At 42.8% G+C, this 21,415-nt stretch overlaps 1 protein-coding gene across 2 annotated transcripts in view; it reads left to right on the top strand.

Annotated features, from left to right (window-relative positions):
• Positions 1-21,415, top strand: part of TTC17 (tetratricopeptide repeat domain 17) — a 3,338,929-nt gene that overhangs the window by 2,462,438 nt on the left and 855,076 nt on the right. For both annotated transcript variants that reach the window (XM_044083397.1, XM_044083398.1), the window contains one exon: positions 5,105-5,264. In XM_044083397.1, coding sequence (XP_043939332.1) covers positions 5,105-5,264 — 160 coding nt within the window. The remainder of the gene's footprint in view (positions 1-5,104; positions 5,265-21,415) is intronic.

The following is a 21,415-nucleotide window of genomic DNA, read 5'->3' on the forward strand; positions in this document are numbered from 1 at the left end:
TTAGGTTCATAGGTTCATAGGTTTATACTAGGCTATCTGCCCGAGGGCATTTACAAGCCTAGCCCATCGTTTTGTGGCTTACGCCACCCCTTTAGTATGGGGAACTATACCCATTATTTTGCTGTGCCTCTGTCGAGCAGTGACACTGAGGTAATCCCTGGGGTATATCTGCGATCTCCCATCCATTGGTCAAGATTTCTCTTGAACAAGGCCAGCGAGGTGCTCTGCCTCACATGTACCGGGATTTTGTTCCACAGCATAGGGAGTCTTTGGGTAATGAATCTATCCCTCCAGCACGTCCTATTAATAGCCGTGTCGAGGTTTAAGTCTCCCGCCCTTGTGGCTCTGATGGATCTAGATTTTTGAGGTGAAGCATATTCATCAAATCTGGGTTTGACATGGCCTTGTATGTTAGGCAAAGGTCACCTCTGAGCAAGGTAGCGACTGAATAGAGCTGGAGTTCTTTCAGTCGGGCAGCATAGGACAGATTTTTGAGACCCTTTATCCTTTTGGTGAGGAACTTTTGTGGCCTCTCCAGCTGCTGCAGGTGTCGGGTCAGATACATCCCAAATGGGGCATTGTACTCAATCATTGGTCTGATGAGTGATGAGTAAAGGGAGACTATGACCTCCTTGATCTAGATGAGAATCCCTTCATGATAAGGTGGGCAATGTAGAAAGTCTTCCTAACTACTTTAGCTACATGGGTGTCGAATGACAGACTACTATCAACCTGGGTCCCCAGGTCCCTGATAACTTCTTCTGTGCTCAGTGGATTGCCACCTATTTGGTAGCTAGGGGTAACCTTGTTTTTCCCAAAGGGTATGACTATGCATTTTTGGCATTTAACTTCAGGCCGTGGCTCTGGCACCAGTTATCCGTTTCTGTGAGACCCTTCTGAAGGATATCTGTGTCAGATGTGTTTTCTACTATGGCGCCCAGTTTGCAGTCATCTGCAAACTTTGTCAGCCATAACCCTCCTGTGTTTGCTTGTACTTCGGAAAAGTAGATGCCAAACAAGAGTGGGCCCAGGACTGAGCCCTGTGGGACACCACTTGTGACAGGTTTTGAGTCTGACATGGCGCCAGCAACTCTGACCCTGTGGGTTCTGTCACTCAGCCAGTTTGCAACCCATCTTGTGATGTATGGGTTAACATTTAAGCTGATGAGTTTTTCAATGATACCCGAGTGGGGTATTGTATCGAAGGCCTTAGCCAACAGAACTGGAACAATGGAAACCATGTCATTAAGTCCAAATTAAGGTCCAGAATTTATGAACATTATTATGAAATGAAAAAAGGAAATTTCAACAATGCTTTGTTTAGGCATTCTCAAACATGTACAAATTCTATTTTTCATTTCTTTGTACTGGAGATAGTACCGAAAGAAATCAGGGGTGGCATGTGGGAGACTAAACTGGAGTATAGGGAATTGTACTGGCAAATAATTCTTGATGCCACTAGGGAACCAGGACTTAATGACATGGTTTCCATTGTTCCAGTTCTGAAATTAAGAGCTGCCAAGTTGTGATTTTCTGGTTATCCACCAGATGGTGCTATTATATCATTCCTATATATTTTTATTCATTGTGATTTAATTTCATTTATAAAGTTTATTTATTAAACATGAATTTTATATTGATCTTCAATAACATAGTTTTTATGGAATCTGTAGTTCCACATTATACAAGCCAAGTGCATGAATTTTTATTTGAATTTTAATTTTCTCCTTATTCTAACCTAAATTCTTTACGCTCCTCTAACAAACTTCTGGTCAAGATAAGCAAGTCCAATAACATAGCAGGTGATTCACTTTTCGCCAACACTATAGGTAAATACTGGAATCGTCTACCAGCCACTCTAACTTCTATCTCATCACCCTTCCTCTTTAAACAAAAGCTCAAACAACATCTAAAAACACTCTGGCTATGCCCATGCATCAATCCTGACTAATGTCATGATTCTACTAACTACTTTTCTCTAAATCTCCTTTCTCTCTCCTGTTTCTACTCTTTGCCCTTGAGTAGTTTTTTCTCTACCTCTCCCTTGGTATTTAGCCTCTGTTATGAATGTATATACTTCTCTCTATGGTTTACACTTACTTTTTAATTAAACTCTTCTTGAATGTTTTTACTAAAGTATAATCTCTCCAATCTTGTACTGTAAAGAAATTTGAGTTAATGTGCTTACTTATTAATATTTTTTAATTACTAGAATTTAGAATAAACCTTATTTCTGATGTATTTTACTAACTAATTACTTTCTTTATGTAAAAGACTTTGTATTAACTTCAACATGGAGCTTTTCTCCCCGGGCCTCTGCTGAAAATGGAAATGTATCCAGTTGGACTAGCCCGGTAAACAAATGTAAAATAAAATAAATAAAATAAAATAAATAAATATACATCAATTGTGTTTAAAATATTTGTAAGGGCATTTTTTTAAGAGCATTATTTATACAAATACCAATTAATTAAATTATTATTCAATTAAGCAATTAATTATGTATGTATAAAAGTCCTTTCAGTTTATTGTGTGTTTTATCTGATGAAGATACTCGAAAACGTACTTGGAGATGAGCGTTATTAAACTGTTTGGATTTTCATTCTTGTGGATTCCTGTTGTTCATCCTACTATCCTAGGGGATATACACTTACAACTAGTGGATTTTTTGCTGCTGCGCTCATACCCTTATTTGGGCTCCACGAGTGAATTCTTTGGTTTTGGTTAATAGGGATAAAAATTGTGATATTGGAAAGGAAATTATGAACGTATATAAATATATATCTGTGTATTTGTAAATGTGTTATAAATCAGTGGTCTTTTTGTATATAAATAGAGACCCCTACTGTCTTCAGTAGGTGCTGTGGGGTCTTTTACCACCAACTCAAGCATATGGAGCCTCATTTTAACTTCTCATCCAAAGAATGTGTGCTAATGGAAATTATTTCTGGATGGGTGATCTCTACCTTTTGTTGCTGTTACACCACCATAATTTATTCTTCGAGGGCCTAGTAGTCTTCTATGGCTTTTTGGAAAAGAGTATACTCTAGAAGCATTCTAGAGGCAGCTACTTGGTCCTCTATACGTATCTTTGTAAAGCACTACAAACTGGATTCCTTTTCCAGGTTTAGAACAAGCTTTTCTAGGACCATTCTCCAGGGGTCTTGAATCATCATTCCTTCCTTCAGCCAATCTACCTGTATAACTTTGGCTACTGCAGTAGTGATTTATGAATGAACATGCACAGTTTAAGTAAATTTACCTTAACAGTAGTTGCTGCATTAAAACACTGCTGCAGTAGCTCCTCCATATATACATACATGGGTCTACTTCATATGATCGAACTTTTAAACTATCGAAGTTTCAAAACTTCAAACACCTGAAATAGAAATAAACTAAACCAAAAAAAAAATTCCTGGATGTTTTTCAAGACCCCCTGCTATTTAAATATACCAATTCCGCCATCTCACTACAGAGAGGAAAAGGGAGAATTTCCCATTCCTCTCTGTACACAATATTCAAAGTTTTAAAACTTCTATATGAAGGGGAGCCCCACACACACACACACACACACACACACACACACACACACACACACATATATATATATATATATATATATATATATATATATATATATATATATATGTGTGTGTGTGTGTATGTATATATATATATATATATATATATATATATATATATATATATACACACACACACACACACATATATATATATATATATATATATATATATATATATATATATATATACACACACACCTGTTTCTTATCAGGACCTTAGCCTCCTCTTTATAGTTGGCAAGAAAGTGCTTGGCACCTATGCTGCTTGTTTTCTCTATTTGGAGCTCATTCAGCCAGCAGGCTGGCACAGGTAAAGGGAGCTTAAGGTTTTGCAAGACTTGGAGGTTCATTGTATCCTAGGAAGTATGTTAAACTATATAGATTAGGCAACTGTAGCAGTGATTTAATCAAATATCTACTGTTATAAGTTAATGTACACAGCTGTTCTTTATTTCGGTAAAAGATGCCCAGGTTCTCATAAGCTGGGATGATGCATACCTGTTGCTGCTGCAGTAAACTCACCCTTTAATATCAGTAAATGTACTGTCTTAAGACTTGTCAGGTTGTAAACATAACTGCAAAGTAAATGATCATATCATAAAAATTGCACAGCCATTATTGATCTCAGTCATACGCAAAAATTTATTTCTGACCAGCTCTCTGCCAAAGTCAGAACAGCATGTCCAGGAGCCCAGGCATGTCTAGTCAACCTTGAGATCATTTTATCACTTCACTTGCCCCTGATCTGAGCCATTGAGTACAACACTGTGTTGTGCATTCCTTGAACAAGTGACTTGTAGCAAGTGGAAAATGTGTCATTTCTTTTTAGAAAAGTCAAGGGGTTGGAAAATGCCCACTGCTGTTAAAGGTGTCACATGCTATCTTTATATTCCCTTTCTTAAAGGTTACTTAGTGTTGATGTTTCTCTGATCTGTAAGCCAGTAGATTAGCCACTTCTTGACAATGCATTCCTGGCAAACTCCACTGGGAAAGCGAACACCAGACTGGAGTATCTAATCCTAAAAATAAACGTCAGTCATAAAAAAGAAGGCATGAGTGTTGCATTGCTTATCTTCCACAGTTAGACTAATTTTTCCTTGCATTTTGAGCAATTAATGTTTTAGCTTCTAAAATGATGACTGTATATTGGGAACACAAACTATCCAAACAGAGTTATGATATCAAGCTTCTTGAAAGTCATCCAAGTTGGTCATAAATTTCGTAGTGGAAGCTATGAACCTATAGTGTGCTTTCTCTATAAGAAATGAGATAAGGTGTTAGGCTGTGTCACAGTCATTGACAGCCATAGTTAGATGCAGGCATCTGTGGTAATATCACCATCTTCTCTACAAACCCACATATGAAAGTCATTTGTAAAAGTATAATGTCTAGCTGTATGCTTGTGGTTAATTATTTGCATCGCTTGAGGCCACCTCTGTCATTTTTTTCACTCGACACTATATAAGGATCAGGATTTGCTGTCTCTGTACTTACTTTGACATGCTTTCCCCCCCCAATAGATAACATTTCAGGTTAAACGAATGAAAAAAACAAAAACAGAAGGCTCAGATCCTCAAGAAATTACAGAAAGAAATATTAACATCAGCGAAGAATCAGGCGGCCGTTTACAGTCCACACCAGAAATTAGTGGCCCAAAGGTACCAGCTCCAGGACCTCAAGGTAAGTGCTTTAGTTTTGTTTTGTTCTATGGAGGTGTTATCCTTTTCATTTATGACTTCATAACGTTGTGGTTGCACAGTAGAATGTTTTACTGAAAGGTGACATGACTTTGCAAAAGACTATCTAGTGTTGCCAGTTGGGGGGATGTCCAAGTTGAGCTTAGATAACTGCCTTTAAAAAATCTGGTTATCCGTGTTCTGACTGCTGTAGGTGATTAAGTCCAGTAATATGGACCTCTGGCTGCAGGACATGAAGGATCTAGCTTGCAATCCCCTAGGACCTACTGCTCAGCTTACAGGACATTTCCAAGTTGCAGGTTACCTCCCTCTTCTGTCTCAGAGCCATGCATAATTTTTTCTACAGTTCTTTCCTGTCACTGAGCCAACTGGTTGCAAGGAACAGTTACTGTCTACTTTTTGTATCTTTGGGTAAATTGTGGTAAGTCAGGAGTTTTCAATGGAAGGTTTATTGAGTATATGGCAACTTTTCTTATTTTTACACCACTAAAAAGTATGTTTTTGTTTCTGCAGTATGGATTCACTTGCTATATATTTGCCTCCCCTGTACGTCAGTGTGCATATAAGAAGTAAACTCATCTAGCCAATAGGCACACCACATACGTAATTGATTTGTTGGGGTGTGAGCATGTACAATTTGTATAGAATGTATTCAGGCCTCAATTAAAAGTTCACCAGGTACAGACTTGTCTTTTTAAACCATGCCCCACTAGGAAGAAAAGCAAACCATAAAGAAGGAAAGTCAGAAATATTAAAACCTGTCTCTAAGAAGCAAAGGAGTGAAAGTTACTCAGTTTGTTACACTAAGATTCACAAGACTCGGACATCTAGCCGAATTCCACCTTTGATATTTACAGAACCAATGACCAAATGCCTGGTACGTCATAAATGATCATCCAAACTTTTCTTCCCCCAAATTTATCCTCTCTGCAGATTTGCTCTCACAGAACACACAAATTGTCCCCCCACACACACACTTCCCCAATTCCTCTGGTATTGTTAAGAGTCGACTCTGGCATTTGAAAGGTTGGAGCAAGAAAGTTTTTCCAAGATTCTCACATAAGATGCTGCCTCAGGCATCTGTGGCTGTAGATGCCGGCCTATGCATTGCTGGCTACTTGTCAGCTTTTACTGAGTAAGTTGAGCTGATGATCTGTTTGTGACATTACAGTTCCTGAAAGAGAATAAATTTGGGTACCAAGCCCATTTCCACTTGTGACCAGATAGCTACATGAATTTTGACCTTAAACACCTCGGAATGTAAATAGTTTGCTTTCCCTTGTGGTAGAAGGGGCTCCATGACATATTTTTTTTTGCTTTTGGTCATCACTCACTGTGATCCTTGACTGAATTGTTTAACCCTTTAATTGATTAGTATTTTACTGAAGACCTGTCCCAAGAATGCTGGCTATTTTTGCTTTTTGTATTTAACACTGCATTTCCAAACTGGTTCAAGATTTATTTAGTACATTTTCAGGGAATGTTAATGGCACAGTTAACTACAAAAATAGAATGTAGTCCTACCCTCCATTGTAAATAGCTGCACCTTGAATTTTAATTAAAAATATGTTTTTACTACAATTTTTATTTTTCTACATATATTAATAATATCAAAATCACTTTTTTATAGGGAAACAATACTCTCTCTACGTCTGAAATCACAAAAAAACAAGTTTGTTTTTGACATTGTTTATTTTAGTCTGAATAGAATTGAAAGCTATATGTCTGCTTTCAGCAGTGTTTTTTTTTTTTAATTTGTACCCTGACAGTTTGAAGGATGTTCTGGCCTAAATTCCACCCTAAAGTTTAACAGCCTTCTCTCTCTCTCTCCCTCTCCCTCCCTCTCTCCTGCTTCAATATATTCTTGTGAAATTCTCATAAAATAACCTGCAATAATCCCACTTTAATTTTGTTTTGCACAGCCTGCTGATTTTTTAGGAAATGTAGACAACCAAATCTGAAATATCATGTGAAATATGCATATTTGATGTAACACCACAGTGTCAGAATATTTTTACATTTTTCTTAAGTGTTATTTTTGGTTTTCATTTCATAAGAACATATCACTGTCAGATTGAAAAAAATGCAAAATATTTAATTTCTGAAACAAGCAGCAAAAGCAGCATACACTACTGGTTATATAAGACTTTTAGTGACGTAGCAAGAAAGGGACCGTACCTCTGTAACCGTAGTACAAGAATTTTGACAGAGTTAATGTATCTTGATCCCACAGCTACAAAAATGAACTTGGCTGTAAAGACATATGCACTATATATTCTTTTAAATGCAGTTTACTTCATGTGAGGGGAGTGATGCAAGTCCAGTGACAAAAACCTGCGTTATTCAGTAGAAATAAATACTAGTAGCATTTCTACTATGATGACAACTCAGTAAAGAAGTATTTTAGAACTTTATTACACTCAAAATGTCGAGCATACGTTTGGCACAGCACCCAAAGGAAAAAGTTATCATAATGCAAACTGAGACTTGTAGTTAATCCACTGTGGACTTTTTTGGCAGTGCTATATATGTATCTGTCCCACCTTGAAATTTTATTATGAAGCTTTCGGTTCAGTTGCAAAACTTGCTTAAGACTGCAATTATAAATTCAGAGCCTCAAGTACAGCACACCTGTCTCAGCTTTAAATGCTAGAAAGCAAGACATTGTAGTTCTGGCAAGTTACTACCAAAAAACTGTATTTTGTCATGAGAAATGTATAAGACATTTACTTTTTCCTCTTAACTGTAGAGACATATTTAAGGCCAGTACTGTGTTCTACACATTGAGCAGAAGTTCAAAACAAGATTTCTCTGCCTGTACCACTGTCAGCATTTGCCTTTCATGTGTCTCCTAACTGTTACATTTATTTCTAAAGTACTTCTAGTTTTTAGGCACTTTTCTATCCATCCATCCAGCCAACAACCATTTTTTCCACATTTTTGCTTATGGGGTCAGGGTGTCACTTCAACAGTTACAATCATCTAGAGCAAAGGTTTCCACCGCCAGGTGGCTAGCTGCCAAATTCCTACTGAATAGCAACAAGCTACTCTTACTTCTCAACTGATCAGTCTATTGGCATTTGGTATTTTGGGGTAGTTACATAATCTGCCTCATGTTCACTGAAATTCATTCCTTGAGTCTTCCAGTTCTGCACGTGAGAGATGTATTTACTTACTTGATGTGGAGGCATGTTGTTCTACTCCCTACCACTGTCAAACAGTTTCACATCTCTCAAACTATTTATACTGAGGTGGTAAAGAAATGGGTGACTAAACTGCCAAGAAACCCACGTACAGGACCTCAGTCATGCATAGATGCACACTTGCACCTTTGCATGCTACTACAGGGAATCACCAGGCCTGCTAGCCTGAACCCATGAGTCATAGGCTTGTTTCTGCCCCCAGGGTCTTGGTTATAGATTATTCTGTCATAAGACATACTGATACAGCACTTTACAGACTAGATGAGGAGCGAGTCAGTTGTCTCTTCTGTAAGTAGGATCAGGGATGTTGCACTGGTCTTTCAGGATGTATCACCATCCTATATACAAGTATGATTTTTGTTGCTCATTCTGGGCTAAATTAGTTTAAGTTGTCTGCCATGAGAGAAATTCAGCAAGGTACAGCTAATCTTGTCACGTATGTCTATGCAGACAATATATCACCTTTGTTGAGCATTAGCCTTCCCACTCAGACTGGTGCCTAATTACACAGAAGACATAATGTGAACTGATGTAATTTTCATTCATTACTTAATAGTTGGGTTCAGATCTGATCCAACTTGGCCACTTCAGCTGTTCTATGATCTGGAAGATCTCTTGAGTGGCCTCCCTATTCCCATAATTCCCCAGTCGCCTAACATACCTCAGATCTCGTTTGCTGCTTTAGCAATCAGACATACATTGCGTGCTCTAACGCTTTGGGTATATCTATCTTACTGGTTAATAAGTTTAACTTTCTCCAACTTTTTCTTTAATATTTATAGTACTACCCTCTCCTCCCTTTAGCCCTCTGCATTTAATTTTCATGTACTTTCAGTACTATTAATACCATTGTTGGTAGTCCTATCCATTTCTGTTTATAGTGCTTTTGTAGTACTGTTTAAATTGCCATTTTTGGTAATGCCTTCTCACTCTTTTCTCAAAAAAAAAAAAAAAAAAAAAAAACCTTTTGATTCCATTTTCTCTTTCGGCATGTCTGAGAAGCTGTCTGGCATTAAGAAATGTGTGGCATGTGGGCATAAAAAATCCTTAATTCAGACACCCACACTGAATGTGTATATTGTCTAGGCCCCTAAGCACCTAGACGTAGACAGTGAAGTTTGTAAGAGATTCAGCACTTGTGGTTTTATTGATAGAAAGAACAAACTGATTCTTAGGGGCTTACTTCCCTCTAACCATTCTTCTACTGCTGCTGGGACTCAAACCCCCAAAAGGCAAGAAGAGAAAGGCTACTCTGTGGCCAGAGTGTTTTATAAGAGATCCCCGGATCTTCCTTCTACGTCAACAACTTCTTTGGAGCCTCTGACTAAACTTGCACGAAAACTGGGTCCAATAGTGTCTGATCCGAAGTTTTGATGCAAAAGACCCCCCTGGATGAATTCTCCACCTTTATTCTCAGAGCCGATCACATCCAAGCTCCCATTACCCTTTCTTGAACAGTCTCCAAGATGTCATTCAGGGCCTCCTCCTACTGCTTCCTCTCTTCCAGAAGCCTATCTGAAGCAGATGTAGATAGGATGATGAGTAAGTTTTTCAGGATGCAAATTCAAATGGGAGTCCTTTTGACTCTGATCCCATCAGCTCTAGATACCTCCATAGAGCCACACCTCTAGTCTTGGATCCTTCTCCAATCCATTCTTCAGTTTCAAAACCATCTGACCTGAAAGCTTTTGAGTTGTCCTTGCATCCAAAGATTTTGGGTTCTCTGACTCTGATGGTTTCTCTAAGCTGTCTGGCCTCAAGTACCTCTGAGCTGGAATGACTCTTGGAGCCAAAGCATCGGCGGTTGCTCTGGGGTGTTGGATTGGACTCTGAAGTTGTTGGAGCTGTCTCTTCCCCTCGGAGCATCAGAGTTAGATCTCAGTCAGCCCGAATACCAGAGGCTTAGTATTTCTGTGTCGGTTGCTGTCGCTCCAGGACTGACTTCAGGTCATCAGTGGTATAAAATCAGGCAGCCGACGCCATTGCATCAGTCTTTCTTGCCGAGGAGCCCAAAGCAGAAGCAGTTTGCACAAGTGCTAGTCAGCCACTACTTGAGTTTTCGTTTCCTAATTGAAGTTGAAGTCTTTTAAAGCTAAGTACCCCATTGGGGATCCTTTTTTCTTGCTCTAACCAATGTCAGAAAAAGTTAACAATTGTCTCGCCTGTGGAAACCAAATACCACACTGAGACTTCCATTCTTAGTGCATCACCTGTTTAGGCCCAGACCATAACGTCCATCACTGTCGCTTTTGTGCTTTGCTCAACGCCAGAACTATGCATCATCAGGCCCTTATTGTAGCTAGATATTTTTGCTCTTAGTCCTCGAATTCCGATATGGGTTCAGTAAGCCATCCGACTACCGATCTTCCGAAAAAACGTAAGGATAAAGACAGAGACAGACCGCACAGGTCCAAAACTGCCGACGATGCTTCCGTTAAGCTAGTCGTCAGTCCTCTGGTCTTCAGTGAGGCACTTTTGCAGCTCCTGATGCCCACTTCTGTGGGCATTCGCAGGATGCTACTGAGGCCCTTTCGGAGTCTGGTATGTTGCGAGACTCTTCTTCAACAAAGGATCCTGTGGATGTCTCTACCTTGGATGGGTCTGGAGCCGCTGAGCAGGCACTGGCTTCCGAAGAAGTACTTTGCAGTACCGATACTCGACACAAACTGAAAACTACTTTCGCGTCTTCAGTTCTTTCTAAAACTACTGAGTTTTTTAGACCTAGGGTACAAACTATGCCCAAAAAAATTATGACCCAAGCTCAGGCACCTACTTCCTTGCCTCAGTCTCAAATGTTTAAAATGGCGGAAGACCTTATTATGCTTATTAGTGGAAGCCAGGCTACCCCCTCCGAAAGAAAGAGACTTGTCGCTAGTAGTTTTATCTGAACAGGAGTCCGATGACTCTGATGCTTCTGAATATGAAGACATTCAACCCCTCTCTGCTTATGAGGATTCTGATGCAGAGGAATCCATTCCTTCCGCCTCTCCACCCAAGGATTTTTCATTTGGTGAAACCCTTCATACTTTAAGGGAACATTTCCAGTGGGAATGTCAGGACTATCCTCCGTCAAAAAAGAGAGACTGGGAATTCTTAGATTTACCACAGCACAGACCTTTGGCCATTCTTCCTGTCCTGGATGTTGTGGATGATGTTTTTATGGAATCCAGTCTGACTTCTGACACCCTTCCTCCTGCTCCCAGGAAACTTGACCGGTACTATAGATTCCCAGACTCTCTCAAATTCCTTTTCAGAAATCCCACTGCTGATCCAGAGGTAATCTCTCAAGGACCTAAAGGAATTAAAGCAACATCAGCTAAGAATCCCACTCCCTCACGAATTAAAGCAACCTCAGCTAAGAATCCCACCCCCTCAGACAGGGAATCCCAAGCTTTAGACAGATGGGGTAAAAAAGTATACGTCTCTGCTACTCTTGCTATTAGAGCACTAAATTGTCAGTTCCATATGCTGAAATATCAGCAGCATACCATGGAATTCCTCAAACAAAAAATGTCTTACTTTCCTGCTTGTGCAGAAAATAAAGAATTACAAGAGTTTATGCATTCTGCAAGGCAACCAAGCACACCACACCAATGGCTTCTTGACGCCTCTAGAAGTCTCTCTCTCCTAAAGCCAAGCACATACACCTTGCTTGTATGCTTTGACGCCCTAGAAGCCTCCTGCAGGGCAGCAGTCACTGGTTCTGTCCTTAGAAGGCATGCTTGGGTTAGGCAACAAACCTTGCCAGACCATGTCAAATCAAAATTACTGATCACATTATTGCACTAAGACAATTTGTGTGGCACCAAGGCAGAAGAGGTCTTAAAAAAGATGGCAGAAAAAGGTAAATCTATGCAGACAGACTTTTTACAGGTCCAGCCACCGAGGTTCAGTAGGCATTGCCCCTCCAAGCACTGGTCCTTTCCTGCCCCGTCCAGGCCAGCTCAGCCCAGACCCAGGGGAAGCAGACCCCCCAGACAGCAGCCCCAGGGAATGCAGAGATCTAGGCAATGGAGTCCCTCCTCTTCAAAGACAGGGAGTGCTAAGCCACCCCCCTTATGGTAAGAACTCACAATGACTTTACACCTCCACCCTTTACCTCTACCCACCTGCTTGTGCCCCTAGGAAGAAAACTCTCCTTCCATGTAAACAACTGGGCCTCTATTACCAATGACCAATGGGTCCTCAGCATAGTGTATAGCATAGCATCAGGGATACATATCTTATTTCCACGCTCTGCCAACCCCAAAAGGGTTCCCAGATCTTCCTCCAAACCAGTGGGCAGAGGCCAAAAAGTAAGTCCTTTCCCTGCTCTCAATGATGCAGTACAACAGGTTCCTGCAGACCACATTGGCCAAGGTGTCTATTCTATACTCTTCCTGGTACCCAGAAAAGAGGGCACCTGGCGCCTAATCCTCAATCTGTCCAGTCTAAACACCTTTCTAGTGATACCAAAATTCAAAGTGCTCACCCTCCAGCAGCTTCTTGCTGTGCTTTTCAAGGATGCTTGGTTAGCCACTTTAGACCTAAAAGAGGCCTACCTACACATCCCAATCAGAGAATCTTGGCAGAAATATCTATGTTTCAGGGCAAGATCTATGCACTTTCATTTTTCTGCGCTTCCCTTTGGCTTATCCACTGCTCCCAGAGTTTTCACAAAATGCCTGACTCCTGTCATTGCTTTTTGCAGACAAAGAAATATTGAAATTTACCCCTATGTAGACGATTGCCTGATTCAAGTAGACAGTCAGGAAAAGCTGTTACAGCACCTGACCTTTGTAAAGGACCTGCTGACCTCCCTGGGGTATACTATTAACTTAAAGAAATCAAAACTAGTTCCCACACAAAAAAAATTATTCCTGGCAGCCTGGACACAGCATCCCAGATGACTTTCCTTACTCCAGAAAAACAAGCCTCTTGACAGGCTATCCCAACTAGCCACCAGAACCCAGTTATCTGCAAGGAAAATCCTGCAACCGTTCGTGGCCTCCTGTATTCTACTCATTCCAGTTCGCCTCCTGCATTCTCTCTACTCATTCCACGGCGTACAGACTGTATATGAGGAAACTGCACATTTAAAAAGCCTAAAAGCCTTTGGTGTCAACACTCTCAAGACCTGTAAACTGTCATACCAATGATACCTTGTCTAAGGAAAGATTTTCTTTGGTGGGCAGCACCATGCAACCACAACAAGGGACTTCCCTTCAAAACCCAAGCCGCCCAGACCCTTACCACAGATGCATCAGACTATGCATGGGGTGCACACCTGGATGGCAGGTGCATTCAAGGCCATTGGAGCCCAAATCAAATACATCTGCACATCAGTCAAAAAGAGATGCTAGCTGTTCAGCATGACCTGACAGCTTTCAGACCCCTGTTCTCCCCGGGGCCTCTACTGATCAAAACGGACAACACCACAGTGATGTGGTATATCAACAAGCAGGGAGGGACTCACTCTTATCCTCTGTGCAGGCTCGCCATGACCCTTTGGCACACAACCTCAGCCATGCAACTACACCTGCTAGCACAATTCCTGCCAGGCTCCTTAAACTCTCTGGCAGACTACTTAAGCAGAAACCTGCAAGACCCACACGAGTGGCAGCATGACCACAGAACCTTCACCCTTGTAACCCAGAAATGGGACACCCCGAAGGTGGATCTCTTTGCCTCCCATTCCAATCACCAGCTCAGCAAATTCTACACCAGGGAACCTCACAGCAAGGCCTGGAAAGTGGATGCTCTATCCTTCCAGTGGGTAAACCTCTCAGTCTGTGCATTTCCCCCTCTACCACTCATTTCAAGGGTACTGATCAAAATAAGGGAGGAAAAACCAAGGGCAATCCTGATTGCCCCAGACTGGCCACGCCAGCACTGGTACCCACTGCTGCGCAGCCTGTCACCCCTGCCGCCATGGCACCTACCTCAGATCCCAACACTCCTGACCCAGAAAAATGGAGAATTCATGCATCCCCAATTGCAGACTCTCAACCTGGCAGCCTGGCTTATTCCCTGACCTCTCCTCAAGCTGCCAGCCTAAGCAAGCAAGTCCTAGATGTTATACATGAGGCCAGACACTCCAGCACTAGGAAATCCAATGCTGACAAGTGGAAAAGGTTTTACAGCTGGATCCAGGCTAAGAGAGCCAAAGCAGCACAGCCCTCCCTACCTGTCATCCTGGGTTACCTAGCAGACCTACTACACAGGGGTCTATGCTTCTCTTCTATTAAAATTCATGCTACTGCCATCTCTGCTCATTACGGCACAGGGCCACCTCTCTTCTCACACCCTGTCATCAAACAGTTCCTAAGAGGGGCTAACAACTTAAGGCCCTCCCAGAAGAGTTCCTACCCCAGCTTGGGACCTTAACTTTGTGTTGGAGAAGCTCACCCTACCCCCCCCCCTTTAAACCTGCAGCTTCAGCAGAGTTAAACTTCCTTTCTTGGAAAACAGCCTTGCTTCTGGCCATCACTTCAGGTAGAAGAGTTTGAGCTGCAAGCACTCATGGCTGTAGAGCCTTTCATCATTTTCCCTGCTGACAGGGTCTCCCTCAGGACTAACCCATCCTTTATGCCTAAAGTTGTGTCCAGTGTGGCTCTCAACCAGTCCATTAATTTGCCTACCTTTTTCCCCTAACCCACAAAACAATAGTGAAAGGATTCTGCACTCTCTAGATGTGTACATACAGCTTAGATTCTATCCGGATAGGACTAAATCTTTTAGAAAAACTGACCAGTTGCTAGTCCGGTTTGCCGCAGGGGCAGAGGGCATGGCCATATCCAAACAATCTCCAAATGGATAGCACACTGCATCCATTTCTGCTACAAACAGCACGGGAACCCACCACTAAAGGGGTTCAGGACGCATTCTGCCAGGGCAACCTCCACCTCTGCAGCTTTTCTCAGAGGGGTCCCCACTATGGACATCCTGGAGGCTGCAATATGAACTTTTGTTCATACCTTCACCAAGCATTACCACCTGCCTGTCTTCTCCAAATCCAGGGCAGGCTTTTCCACCACAGTCTTGCAGGGCATCCTAGCCAGCCCCTAGTCTTCTTGACTGCCTCTACCCTTTTCCTTCAACTTTGGGAATCAACCTAAATGTGATGACTGTGAGAGCGAAACACGAAGAACATAGTACAGTTGTGTACACTTAGCATAAATGTAGATGTTAGAGTGTATTCACTGTTGCAGTCCTGGTCCAACCCCCCCCCTATCCCCTTGTCTCTCTCTCTCTCTCCTCTTCTCTCCTTACAGGGAATTTTTGGTATTTACTTTCTACTGGTGGTGTTCTTCCACCATAACCTAGCTCCCTATTTGGGGGCTCCTGACAATTGGGGCAAGAAAAACTGATGTAATGGCACCAGCTGCCTGATTTTATACCACTGACGACCTGAAGTCAGTACTGGAGTGACAGCAGCCGACACAGAAATACTAAGCCTCTGGTATTCGGGCCGACTGAGGGCTACCCCTGGCAGGATAACCCAAATGTGGTGACTGCAACAGTGAATACAATCGGACATCTACATTTGTGGTAAGTGTACACAACTGTACTTTTAGATACCTCCTGGAGCATACCACCGAGAATACCCTCTGAAGAGAACATGCAAATGAGCCACTTAAACTCTCCACAAGAGTTTGTCAATGAAGGTACTGATTTTGATGAGGGGAGGGTCCCCTGAATCACCACTGAATTATTTCTCCTTGAGACATTTTAGAGCTCCTCAAACAAAGGGTTATTAGTCCCCGATAACCCTTCCCAAGAGAAATCCTGGTTTCTGGAGGCCTTCAGGTCTGGCCTGACCTGTCCACTGATTATCTCCTAGATTTAGTTTCTCAATGGGCATAGAAGGAACCTGAAACAGGTGAGCCTGTACCCAAGAGACCAGATAGGATCTTTGCGCCACCTAAAGATTGACCACACTGGCGAAACGAGTACTTGGTGATACCATGGTTGTAGCTGCAACCACTTGACAGGAACTGGCAGAACAACGTTCCTCTGTCCATCCCCCTAATAGAGAGTCTAGGATACTGACAGATTTGAGAAGTGTCTGTTTCAGCCACCTTTGCACTTAGATTGCTGTAATTATTTAGCACATTTCATATGGCTTCAGAGAGATTTGATCAAAGAGCTACTAAATTTATCTCTATCCTCTGAGGAAGGCAGTACTGTTTCCTCCTAGTTGGCTACTCTTCAGTCTATTTCTAATTTGTCCATGAAGCTGTTCTCTCATGCTGCTGAAGGTACCTTACAGGAATAAGGTTCAGGCATTTCCATTAGAGACGGCCTTAGATGTGTTTGAAGGATTTTGCTGAACCCTTCCAATCTTCTTTCGCCAGTGCACCTTGATCGGAATCTCATTGTTTCTCACCAAAGTGAAAGATGTTCCCCAGGTGAGAACAGGAAGGAAAACTCGGGTCTGCTGTGGGTGTACTTTTTCTGCTCTGACAGTCCTTTTCTAGAAACCAGTGAGGTGGTAGAAAAATGTGGTTCAAGAAATCTGAGAGTTCTTTTCAAGATATACATGGAGATTTCTCCAGGGGTAGGAGGAGGATTTCAAATGAAGACACCGGCCCCAGCAGCAGAGGAGGTCTGCATAATCAAGGTTCAAGAGATTTCTTCTCAGACAGATTCTGTCAGCACTCCTGAATGTGGAGGCTCTGTCTGACCATCTCTGGAGGCAGTTGGGGGTCGATATCCCTGCATTAGATAGCCTGTTGAAAATCGCAAAGATTTATGGGTGTGGAATATAATATCCTGAAGTTATCTAATACCATTTTCCCATCCCTCCTCACATTTCAAATAAAATCCTAATGTTCTTCCTAGTCAGAGGGAAGCAGCAGCAGAAATAAAAGCTAGAAAACATCATCCAAGAGCCCCGACCAGAGAGAGAGATCGAACTTTGCTTTTAATGCCAAAAGACAGGAGACTTGAGACCAGTTTTGGATCTCAGCAAACTAAATCAGTCATCCCTCCCCAGACAAAGAAATATTGAAATTTACCCCTATGTAGACGATTGCCTGATTCAAGTAGACAGTCAGGAAAAGCTGTTACAGCACCTGACCTTTGTAAAGGACCTGCTGACCTCCCTGGGGTATACTATTAACTTAAAGAAATCAAAACTAGTTCCCACACAAAAAAAATTATTCCTGGGTGCAAGCCTGGACACAGCATCCCAGATGACTTTCCTTACTCCAGAAAAACAAGCCTCCTTGACAGGCTACTTCTCCCAACTAGCCACCAGAACCCAGTTATCTGCAAGGAAAATCCTGCAACCTCTAGGGTTCGTGGCCTCCTGCATTCTACTCATTCCACGTGCCAGACTGTATATGAGGAAACTACAATACCTAAAAAGCCTTTTAGTGTCAACACTCTCAAGACCTGGAAACTATCATACCAATGATACCTTGTCTAAGGAAAAAATTTTCTTTGGTGGGCAGCAACATGCAACCACAACAAGGGACTTCCCTTCTCAAAAACCCAAGCCGCCCAGACCCTCACCACAGATGCATCAGACTATGCATGGGGTGCACACCTGGATGGCAGGTGCATTCAGGGCCATTGGAGCCCAAATCAAATACATTTACACATCAGTCAAAAAGAGATGCTAGCTGTTCAGCATGACCTGACAGCTTTCAGACCCCTGTTCTCCCCGGGGCCTCTACTGATCAAAACGGACAACACCACAGTGATGTGGTATATCAACAAGCAGGGAGGGACTCACTCTTATCCTCTGTGCAGGCTCGCCATGACCCTTTGGCACACAACCTCAGCCATGCAACTACACCTGCTAGCACAATTCCTGCCAGTCTCCTTAAACTCTCTGGCAGACTACTTAAGCAGAAACCTGCAAGACCCACACGAGTGGCAGCATGACCACAGAACCTTCACCCTTGTAACCCAGAAATGGGACACCCCGAAGGTGGATCTCTTTGCCTCCCATTCCAATCACCAGCTCAGCAAATTCTACACCAGGGAACCTCACAGCAAGGCCTGGAAAGTGGATGCTCTATCCTTCCAGTGGGTAAACCTCTCAGTCTGTGCATTTCCCCCTCTACCACTCATTTCAAGGGTACTGATCAAAATAAGGGAGGAAAAACCAAGGGCAATCCTGATTGCCCCAGACTGGCCACGCCAGCACTGGTACCCACTGCTGCGCAGCCTGTCACCCCTGCCGCCATGGCACCTACCTCAGATCCCAACACTCCTGACCCAGAAAAATGGAGAATTCATGCATCCCCAATTGCAGACTCTCAACCTGGCAGCCTGGCTTATTCCCTGACCTCTCCTCAAGCTGCCAGCCTAAGCAAGCAAGTCCTAGATGTTATACATGAGGCCAGACACTCCAGCACTAGGAAATCCAATGCTGACAAGTGGAAAAGGTTTTACAGCTGGATCCAGGCTAAGAGAGCCAAAGCAGCACAGCCCTCCCTACCTGTCATCCTGGGTTACCTAGCAGACCTACTACACAGGGGTCTATGCTTCTCTTCTATTAAAATTCATGCTACTGCCATCTCTGCTCATTACGGCACAGGGCCACCTCTCTTCTCACACCCTGTCATCAAACAGTTCCTAAGAGGGGCTAACAACTTAAGGCCCTCTCAGAAGAGTTCCTACCCCAGCTTGGGACCTTAACTTTGTGTTGGAGAAGCTCACCCTACCCCCCCCCCCCTTTAAACCTGCAGCTTCAGCAGAGTTAAACTTCCTTTCTTGGAAAACAGCCTTGCTTCTGGCCATCACTTCAGGTAGAAGAGTTTGAGCTGCAAGCACTCATGGCTGTAGAGCCTCTCATCATTTTCCCTGCTGACAGGGTCTCCCTCAGGACTAACCCATCCTTTATGCCTAAAGTTGTGTCCAGTGTGGCTCTCAACCAGTCCATTAATTTGCCTACCTTTTTCCCCTAACCCACAAAACAATAGTGAAAGGATTCTGCACTCTCTAGATGTGTACATACAGCTTAGATTCTATCTGGATAGGACTAAATCTTTTAGAAAAACTGACCAGTTGCTAGTCCGGTTTGCCGCAGGGGCAGAGGGCATGGCCATATCCAAACAATCTCCAAATGGATAGCACACTGCATCCATTTCTGCTACAAACAGCACGGGAACCCACCACTAAAGGGGTTCAGGACGCATTCTGCCAGGGCAACCTCCACCTCTGCAGCTTTTCTCAGAGGGGTCCCCACTATGGACATCCTGGAGGCTGCAATATGAACTTTTGTTCATACCTTCACCAAGCATTACCACCTGCCTGTCTTCTCCAAATCCAGGGCAGGCTTTTCCACCACAGTCTTGCAGGGCATCCTAGCCAGCCCCTAGTCTTCTTGACTGCCTCTACCCTTTTCCTTCAACTTTGGGAATCAACCTAAATGTGATGACTGTGAGAGCGAAACACGAAGAACATAGTACAGTTGTGTACACTTAGCATAAATGTAGATGTTAGAGTGTATTCACTGTTGCAGTCCTGGTCCACCCCCCCCCCTATCCCCCTTGTCTCTCTCTCTCTCTCTCTCTCTCCTCTTCTCTCCTTACAGGGAATTTTTGGTATTTACTTTCTACTGGTGGTGTTCTTCCACCATAACCTAGCTCCCTATTTGGGGGCTCCTGACAATTGGGGCAAGAAAAACTGATGTAATGGCACCAGCTGCCTGATTTTATACCACTGACGACCTGAAGTCAGTACTGGAGTGACAGCAGCCGACACAGAAATACTAAGCCTCTGGTATTCGGGCCGACTGAGGGCTACCCCTGGCAGGATAACCCAAATGTGGTGACTGCAACAGTGAATACAATCGGACATCTACATTTGTGGTAAGTGTACACAACTGTACTTTTAGATACCTCCCTGGAGCATACCACCGAGAATACCCCTCTGAAGAGAACATGCAAAATGAGCCACTTAAACTCTCCACAAGAGTTTGTCAATGAAGGTACTGATTTTGATGAGGGGGAGGGGTCCCCCTGAATCACCACTGAATTATTTCTCCTTTGGAGACATTTTAGAGCTCCTCAAACAAAGGGTTATTAGTCCCCCGATAACCCTTCCCAAGAGAAATCCTGGTTTCTGGAGGCCTTCAGGTCTGGCCTGACCTGTCCACTGATTATCTCCTAGATTTAGTTTCTCAATGGGCATAGAAGGAACCTGAAACAGGTGAGCCTGTACCCAAGAGACCAGATAGGATCTTTGCGCCACCTAAAGATTGACCACACTGGCGTAAACGAGTACTTGGTGATACCATGGTTGTAGCTGCAACCACTTGACAGGAACTGGCAGAACAACGTTCCTCTGTCCATCCCCCTAATAGAGAGTCTAGGATACTGGACAGATTTGAGAAGTGTCTGTTTCAGCGACCTTTGCACTTAGATTGCTGTAATTATTTAGCACATTTCATATGGCTTCAGAGAGATTTGATCAAAGAGCTTACTAAATTTATCTCTATCCTCTGAGGAAGGCAGTACTGTTTCCTCCTAGTTGGCTACTCTTCAGTCTATTTCTAATTTGTCCATGAAGCTGTTCTCTCATGCTGCTGAAGGTACCTTACAGGAATAAGGTTCAGGCATTTCCATTAGGAGACGTGCCTAGATGTGCTTGTATGATTTTGCTGAACCCTTCCAATCTTCTTTCGTCAGTGCACCTTTTGACGGAATCTCATTGTTTCTCACCAAAGTGAAAGATGTTCCCTAGGTGAGAACAGGAAGGGAAAACTCGGTCTGCTGTGGGTGTACTTTTTCTGCTCTGACAGTCCTTTTCTAGAAACCAGTGAGGTGGTAGAAAAATGTGGTTCAAGAAATCTGAGAGTTCTTTTCAAGATATACATGGAGAGATTTCCTCCAGGGGTAGGAGGAGGATTTCAAATGGAAGACACCGTCCCAGCAGCAGAGGAGGTCTGCATAATCAAGGTTCAAGAGATTTCTTCTCAGACAGATTCTGTCAG

Source organism: Protopterus annectens, chromosome 9.part0, assembly GCF_019279795.1.
Source record: "Protopterus annectens isolate FY-2018-M chromosome 9.part0, PAN1.0, whole genome shotgun sequence".
NCBI lineage: Eukaryota > Metazoa > Chordata > Ceratodontiformes > Protopteridae > Protopterus > Protopterus annectens.